We start from the raw sequence: 8,345 nt of genomic DNA, 5'->3' as shown, positions 1-8,345 counted from the left end.
TACTTAAAATATGATGGACGGAAATTTCAAGCAGAGGTACATTTGGCGGACTTCGCTCACTCTCGCAAGGCGGAGACAGGAAAAACTCAACGTTCCCTTTACGACTTCTGTCCAGTGTCCATTTCCAAAAACTAACATTCTCGAAGAGGTACAAACCTTTCCTCCCATCTCTCACAGGGTTTTTTTCGTTGGGGATTGGTAGATCCGACCGACGCCTCTTTCTCTTTCTATCTCTGATGGTAGGGTTTTGGAAAGTGCTATACTGTTTCGAAGATTACTGGCTGATTTATCTCTGTCCGGTTCTTGATAAAAGTTAGGAGAAAATATATAAGAAACATTGTGAATAGTGTGTATTCATTGTGTTGGTTTAAAGGAAAGACTAAATTATCGTTTGGAACAAACTAAGTAAGATAGCGTGATAGGCCCGGTCTACCGACTTTAAATAGTTATATTAGCTCCATACGATTTCATTTTTAAGCAGCCAAACGAAGCTATGAAGTGGGATTTTGGGGAAAACATGGGATTGAATCTATGTATGAAGTGGGGGAAATGGAGTACTTTCCTTATCTTAGTTTCTTAGTACTATAGACAGTTCACAACCTCCCATAAGCTGGTGCGATGATGTGCTTCTAACTACTTACAGATTAATCCCTGATTTGGACATATTGTACAAATTGAGGCTGGAATTTGAACTTAGGGTGTTGGTAACAGCTAGTTAAATTTGAAAATGAGGTAATAATTTTGGGGAGCAATATGTCGTTTACCTCTACTTTATTAACAGGGTGATCTTTTATCAAATAATCTAATTAATCATTTGACACCCATATCTTGTCATTTGAGTTATTGAATTCCAGCTCCAATTCTTGAACAAGATTTAATTATTTAGGTAAAAAGAAATAAGAAAAAAGGTTTTGAACTTTTGTGTATTGGGACCTTTCCTTGTCTCTTAGTTGTACTAGCTACTATTCAAACTTCAAATATACAAAATTAACTATAAAAAAATATATCGTAAATAAAATATTTTATTAAAACTATTTCCAATTCTAAGAAGAGTCATAATCTTTCTTCTATTACATTTAGTATGGCTTCCTCAAAAGACACTACTGCAATATTAAAGATGGGACGATTTGTGATTACGACCAAAATGTTGAAAGGGTGATATATTTACAAACAGTAGCTAGTTATATGGTTTATACATCAGTAGTTGTAGAGTCAATGGTTCTATAAGCTACCTATCTCAAATAGCTGTAGAGTCAATGGGTTCATAAGCTCTCCATCTCATGTGGTTACTCATGAACTTTCCTTCTCATTGGGAAAGAAAAGAAGGGAAACAAGGTGGATACCAAAGAAGGAATGCTAACAATGGTTTTTGTTAAAACCTGATTTTTCGTAAAATGGGTTGAAAGTCAAGTTTCTTGAGATGCCAATCATGTATGAAATTTAGAGGATTAATAAATGTTTTTGATTTAGGTTAAATGGAATTAGTAGCTCGAGTAGTGTCTGTATCTCAAAACCTTAATGGTAATCAGATTAATCCACTGTTTCTTCTAGAATTTTTGGTAGACTTAAGCAATGTAATGTATTTTGTATGAATTTAGTAGCCATGCAATTGTTCATGCGAGGCTTGTATTTTGATCTTTGAAGCATGTTGTGGCAGAATTCATTTTAGAATTTGAGCATGTTGTTTCTTAGGAGTTAGGGTGAAGTTGTAACAGCTTGGCATTGGGATCTAAAGTGTTAGTTGAGTTGAATGTTATATATCTTTGAAATGACTAGAAAAGTCTACTGTACCAAAATCAAAGGATAAACGTTAGTGACATTTGGTTATTATATATCAGAGTGCAAGTATGAGCTGTTGAGAAATATCAAATTCAAATTATGAATTTCACAAAACGGTATCAATGAAATGTTTGTTTTTGTCATTTTCGATTTGGAATCATGTTACTTGTGGAATAAATTTATTTAAATTCATGTCTGATCCTTATCAATTTGAAACACCAGAAGGACAAATTATTGTGTCACTTGTTTTTCTCAAGGTTGTATTTCCAACCCTGATTGTTGACAGTGTAATCAATCAGAACTTTCTGTAATGTCTTTGTCCTTCTTATTATGCTAATCTTACATGTACCTCATCTCTATGTTTTTTTAATAAATAGATTTTGGCATTGGGATCTAACATGTTAGTTGAGTTGAATGTTATATATCTTTGAAACGACTAGAAAAGTCTACTGTACCAAAATCAAAGGATAAACGTTAGTGACATTTGGTTATTATATATCAGAGTGCAAGTATGAGCTGTTGAGAAATATCAAATTCAAATTATGAATTTCACAAAACGGCATCAATGAAATGTTTGTTTTTGTCATTTTCGATTTGGAATCATGTTACTTGTGGAATAAATTTATTTAAATTCATGTCTGATCCTTATCAATTTGAAACACCAGAAGGACAAATCATTGTGTCACTTGTTTTTCTCAAGGTTGTATTTCCAACCTTGATTGTTGACAGTGTAATCAATCAGAACTTTCTGTAATGTCTTTGTCCTTCTTATTATGCTAATCTTACATGTACCTCATCTCTATGTTTTTTTAATAAATAGATTTTTATCTGCACACGTTTTGTTTTTATCCTGATGAATTCTTAAAAAGCTCAGGTCACAAATATTTTTTGTAAGTTTTGCAAAATTAGAAGTGGAATGTGCACACTGTTGCGTCATTGGGGGCAACGTTTGCTAATGTGGAACAACGTTTCTATCTAACGTCCTTAATCCCTTTTTTTTTTTTAGTTCATTTGTAGAGAGAATAATGGCGAGCAAACGTGAAGATGATCACAATGAACCAGTAAATGAACAAGCGGTTGCAAATAAGTATGCTACTATGAGGTCTGAACTGAACCAAATTTACTCAAAAATCACTGAACTAGAGATGGAAGTGAGTGAGCACTCATTGGTCATGAATGCTATTCAGCCGCTTGACCCATCTAGGCGTTGCTATCGGATGATTGGTGGTGTTCTAGTGGAGAGAACCATCAGAGAGGTGTTGCCTGCTGTCCATCGGAACAAAGAGGGGCTTGAGGAGGTTATATCTAGGCTCAATGAAGCCTTGGAAAAGAAGAAAAAGGAAATTGCTGATTTTGAGACCCAGTACAAAATTAGGATAAGAAAGTCTGATGGGGAGACGAAGGATGAAAATGGACGAAAGGAAGGTTCTTCTCAAGGAGTCCTGGTCGGCCCTGCAAGTGGAAGCGAATGATGGGTCTTGCATCTCTTCCCACTTTATTTTCTCGAACTAGATACATAAATTTTCCTCGAGTTTTGTACTGGACATTAAAGTTTAGGGTCTTTGGTTAATCAGGGCTGATAGTAGACTGTAAACTCTACCAATATTGCTGAATGTGAGTTTGTGTTCGTTTTTTGTGTGAAAAATGATATTTGGTAAACTATCGAACATGAACACAATTATCTTCCATAATTCTGGGCTGGATGACGATGATAATAGTGGAAAATAGTGGATGTTGGCATCAACAGCAGTTATCTGTGTCTTTCGGTTTGGATGTCAATTTGGGCTGGATGTGGAGCGTGGGCTTCACTTCTAATCTGAAACGTAGCACAAGACGTGTCTTTGTATTATTCTAATTCAGACGAGGTTCATTTTTATTTGGAAAAATATAGTTCTAAGTATAATTGTGTACTAATTTATACATTAATATAATGTGATTGATTAAAAAATAAATTTTATTAAAAATAGTGTTAATTTAAATTTTAAGTATGAATAAATCAGTATTGATATACAGATTAATACGCGACTGTGTTTGTATATAGTAAAATTCTTTTCATTTTTGGTTAAATTTGAGTACTGCAGCTTTACTAATTTTGATTTGGTCATGGGCTGAAGACAAATAACACGGCATTTAAAAATGTGGCATGCAATGTGCACTGTCACTTTGCGTGAAAACATTAGGGGTGTAAATTTTAACCAGAAAACCGGATCGGACCGGACCGGTTGTGTCGGTTTTGAACCGGTCCGGTCCGGAACCGGTTTCATAAAATGAAAAACCGGCTGGAACCGGTCCGGTTTCGGTTCCGGCCATTTTTAGATCGGACCGGCCCGGACTGGTACTATTTAATATGTGTATATTTTTTTATTTATTTAATGTTATATGTTATATATTTTATATTATATATAATTTTTTATATATAATATATAATAATATAAATTATAATTATATATAAGATAGTGTTATTTTAATTTATAAAATAAAAGTTTAATCTCAAACATGAAAATTTAATTGATCATATGCTTTAAATATATAATATTATAAATATATATTATTTATTAATAACATTTTATCATAAATTCATAAGAAGTAAGAACCTAAAAAGAAAGAAAATCACTCAAATATTATTACTAAATTTTAATGGCCTAATACACTTAAAACTCTTTATATTTTTTTTGATAAGTACATAAGACATTAGTAGATAAATATAAATTATATATATTAGCATATAATTTATATAAAGCCATACCAAAGCTATACTAATAGCATAAATTTTTTACATAGCACTTTTTTTTTTTGCATAGCAGTCTTTTTATATAGTAGTTTTTTTTTTTAAGTAGAATTTTTTGACATAGCAGTTTTTTTTTTTTTTATAAACAGATTTTTTTTATAATAAATATATATTTTATTAAAACCGGAAAACCGGATCGAATCGGACCGAAAACTGGTAAAACCGGAATACCGGTTTAGGAGGATAATCGGTGCGTAATCAGTTTTGAAAAATGTAAAACCGGTACCTACTACTTCGATCTTAGATTTTGTCTAAAACCGAATCGAACCAGATCAGTTACACCCCTAGAAAACATGATCATTTCTGGGTTGCATAATTTTCAGTGAAAATAAAAGACAAAGTTCTATTCAAATGGACTGAGACAACCATTACCGAGGAAAATTAGGTGGAGCCGGGAAACAGTATCCATGCACGCAGATGCCGCCTTTTTGCCAGAGAAGCAGCGGATTGCAGAAGTATCCAAACTTAGACAGATGAGTTGTAGTTGTCAAATGAAGTACCTCCCTATCACTGCCACGACCCGCTCTCCGGTAAGGCTGTATCTGTTTTTGGTGTTTTTGAATAATTTGAATTTGAAACTGCCATGGAAATGTTAGTTGTACTGCTCCTATTTACAGTTATATTCGATGTTATTGCATCTGTACTGCAATGCAACTTTGATGGTGCACCTTGAATGGGTCCAAACAAAGAAAAGATTGCTCTGCCCAACAAAATCAGATTTGAGCTGATTGATGAACAATCCCATGAGCTGACAATCCTCTCACATTTGGACATGTATTGTGGCTGTTTATATTTGCGTTATTTCCAATTATTGGATGTCTAGAGGTGACAAATATCATGTTCTGCTTCAATTTGTTTTGAACTTGACTATTGAACCAAACCTCTTTTTTCAAACAAAAATGTTAAGTGCAGTCACTTTTTTATACTTCTTGCGTACTTCATTAATGTATTGTTTGTGTTATTTTTTTAATATAAAATAACTATTTTGACCAATCACATTATCAGTATGTAAGAAGTACACAAAAATGATTATAAGTAACATAACTCTTTTTCAAATTATAGAGATCAAATTTCAAAATAGTTACTAAATGTCTACAAATCACCTGCTTTTACAGTGTGTGCCTTTCATTTTAGGAAAATTCTTCTTGTCATCCTCATACTTCACACACCATACTTATTTTATTTTATTTTTTATTTTTCTATAATAAATATGTAGTGTGTGGATGATAAATAAAATAATTCAATTAGTTTAGTAAGAATAAAATGAAATAAAAGATAAAAAAAAATAAAAAATAATATTTTAATATATAAAATGTATAGTGTGAAATGATGTGTAATATTTCTCTTCATTTTAATATCCAAACCGTGTCCTGTCGGTATGGATCTACAAGTTCTTTAGGTGATACTCCGAGAACATTTTCTTCTGTTTGGGCCTACCTCTTTATTTGCATATGACCAACTTGTTCTGCTGACTTGGCATGAATCTCAATTCTATCATTTTCTCTCTTCTTCTTTTTTTGTTCATTTTCTTTCCGCATTTGCTTTGTATTTGTATGCATGTTAATTTGCCGATGCCAATTTCCATCAGTAATAATTTCTAATGAAAATCGTAGTTAATAGTAACAACCCCCACACCAAAAAAAGAAAAAAATTCACTACTCCGCAGTTCAATAATGCAGACATACACTTGAGAAAAAATGGTCAGCTATTAAGCTCTCTTTGGATCCCCCTCGTTTGTCTCATTTTTCATATATAATTAAACATACACTATTTTCTAATTACCATCCCACCTTGTTATCTGCTATGCATTTTGGGGTTCCCAATGGTTTTGCTCATTGATTTGTAGACCGAATGGAGACTGCACATGCCACTTCCGGATTGTTGGGACCTTGTAAAATATGCGCTTTAAAATGTTGAAGACTATACATATTACTAAGGAACCAACTTGGAACGCTTTTCCCAAATGAATTGGTTGTACTCGAACACATGATTTCACTCAAGTTGGGCAAAATTTCATTGGGTACAGGTGAATATATATGTGAATTGAGCCTTTCAACTTCTTCATCTTATCAGAGTAATTATACATCCATAAAGAAGCAAGTATGCTGTAAGTTACTGGTAATTGTACCATGCCCTCCCTGCCAAACAAGGCTCCTCGTGGTTATGTGTGCAAAATGCCCAACCTAAATGTTGCCAGGACCGCAACTAAAGTCTAAAACAAGGACAATGAACGAGTTAATTAATTATTACCATTGGGCATGGGCATGACTTTGTCCTCGTCTATTTTTGTCTGCTCAGCCACCATTATTCACTGTTGTGAATCAGCCACAGAACATCCAACGAGAAAGCAAAGAAACCACATAATAGATAGAAATAGCATGCATCGAGACACTAAGATCCCACGTCTCCTAGCTAGACTAGCTAGCCTTGTCTGATTATCAAGTACATTTTTCCTTTTGTCTGCGCAGATGAAGCATCATCCGCTTTCCCCAAGGGCAAAGTAGCAAAAACATTAATCGCCTGCATATTATTTCTATTGAAAGGAAAAAGTTTGGTTGGGGGACGAATGTTACACCTGCAGCTACTGCGAAATATATCGGTGCCGGCGGTTCTTGGACTCCCGGCAGTGATTGGGGGCAGAAAACATTGGGGATGACGATGACGACAAGATACAGATGACAAGGTCGGCGAAAGCACGAATTATATAGCTGTGGGTGTGTTTAGGATTCATTGTAAGGTAACACAAGAGAAGCTCATGCAAATACTCCCATTCCCTTTTCACGTCGGGGAGATTTCTTGCTTCAGCCATCTCTTGCATTGACCGCCGGAAATCAATGTAAGGATCTAGCGAGTACTTAGGCACTTTGACGCTTCCATTTACCAATGCGTTCTCAGGGTCTTGCCCGGCGTCCAGGGACTCGAAAATGGAGTTAGAGCGGCCAGGGGAGGGGAAGAAGAAGCGCTGGGAGGCGAAGATGGTGGTTAAGTCGGGGGGTGAGTCTGCGCCGTCAGAATCATCGGAGGAGGAGAAGAAATTAGTGGAGTCTGAAGAGTTAGGGTCGTAAAGGGTGTTGAAGTTTTTGAGGATGATTGAGCACGGAGTTGTGGAGATGGGCGAGGGGATTGGATCTTTGTTTGGAGGGGATTGGATGGTGGGTAAGCATTTGAGTTTGGAGAAGCAGCTGTTGAACTTCTTCCAAAAGTAGTTCGACATTTTTCAGCTCCACAGAGAGAGAGAGAGAGAGAGAGAGAGAGGAGTATACACATGAGACACGTATATATTATACGGAAAGAAGAAAAAAAAGAAGCAATTTCTTTCAAAATGGCTCCTACTTCCTTAGAATTAAAGCGGCCTCCACATCACTAGATTCTTAATTTCCAAATATCCGCTTAGAGTACGTCCGATTTCTCTCTAGAACCAACCAATGACAAATCTGCTCAGAGGAGAGTGGATCTCCCTCCTTCCTCGTTCTTCTATCGATTTTTTTTTTTAGGTCAAAGGAGGGTGAAAGGCCGATCCACAACCCACCACATGCCTCACCGTAGAATTCTTAAGACGCCGATATTTTAGATGGGCAAAAAAATTATCGAAAAGAGCAGTGCTAAGCCATATGCGCGGTTTAAAGTTAGTGCGTGAATCCTAGGTGCCTTCGCCAGGGGTGCTTTTCTGCCGCCACGTGCGGCTGTTTTGGGTCAAGAACCATCAGTTACTTCAAATCTAACTGACCACTATGTTCCTAGGGTGGCACGTGTCCCTCACGCGCCACGACAACCTCTA

The 8,345-nt window shown here is 35.5% G+C and overlaps 2 protein-coding genes and 1 long non-coding RNA gene across 3 annotated transcripts; 2 read left to right on the top strand and 1 right to left on the bottom strand.

The window, feature by feature from the left end:
- On the top strand, nucleotides 1-3,424 carry LOC122300562 (probable prefoldin subunit 2). Its single transcript, XM_043111312.1, has 2 exons — nucleotides 1-148; nucleotides 2,786-3,424. The coding sequence occupies exon 2, from the start codon at nucleotides 2,805-2,807 to the stop codon at nucleotides 3,249-3,251; it is 447 nt and encodes a 148-aa protein (XP_042967246.1). The 5' UTR covers nucleotides 1-148; nucleotides 2,786-2,804; the 3' UTR covers nucleotides 3,252-3,424.
- A 1,284-nt stretch (nucleotides 3,425-4,708) lies between these two features.
- On the top strand, nucleotides 4,709-5,400 carry LOC122295483. Its single transcript, XR_006238094.1, has 2 exons — nucleotides 4,709-5,097; nucleotides 5,185-5,400. It is a non-coding gene; the product is annotated as an uncharacterized LOC122295483 (long non-coding RNA).
- Nucleotides 5,401-6,600: 1,200 nt separating this feature from the next.
- LOC122294809 (transcription repressor OFP12-like) lies at nucleotides 6,601-7,866 on the bottom strand. The gene has a single exon (XM_043103798.1). The coding sequence runs from the start codon at nucleotides 7,779-7,781 to the stop codon at nucleotides 7,149-7,151; it is 633 nt and encodes a 210-aa protein (XP_042959732.1). The 5' UTR covers nucleotides 7,782-7,866; the 3' UTR covers nucleotides 6,601-7,148.
- Nucleotides 7,867-8,345: the final 479 nt, after the last annotated feature.

This window comes from Carya illinoinensis, chromosome 2 (genome assembly GCF_018687715.1).
Source record: "Carya illinoinensis cultivar Pawnee chromosome 2, C.illinoinensisPawnee_v1, whole genome shotgun sequence".
Lineage (NCBI taxonomy): Eukaryota > Viridiplantae > Streptophyta > Magnoliopsida > Fagales > Juglandaceae > Carya > Carya illinoinensis.
Note: the sequence above shows the minus strand (reverse complement) of the source record. Positions and strands in the feature narration are given on the sequence as shown.

What these genes read in the sequence shown, in the direction of transcription:
- LOC122294809 (XM_043103798.1), bottom strand. Translation starts at nt 7,781, where the DNA reads ATGTCGAACTACTTTTGGAAGAAGTTCAACAGCTGCTTCTCCAAACTC.
- LOC122300562 (XM_043111312.1), top strand. Translation starts at nt 2,805, where the DNA reads ATGGCGAGCAAACGTGAAGATGATCACAATGAACCAGTAAATGAACAA.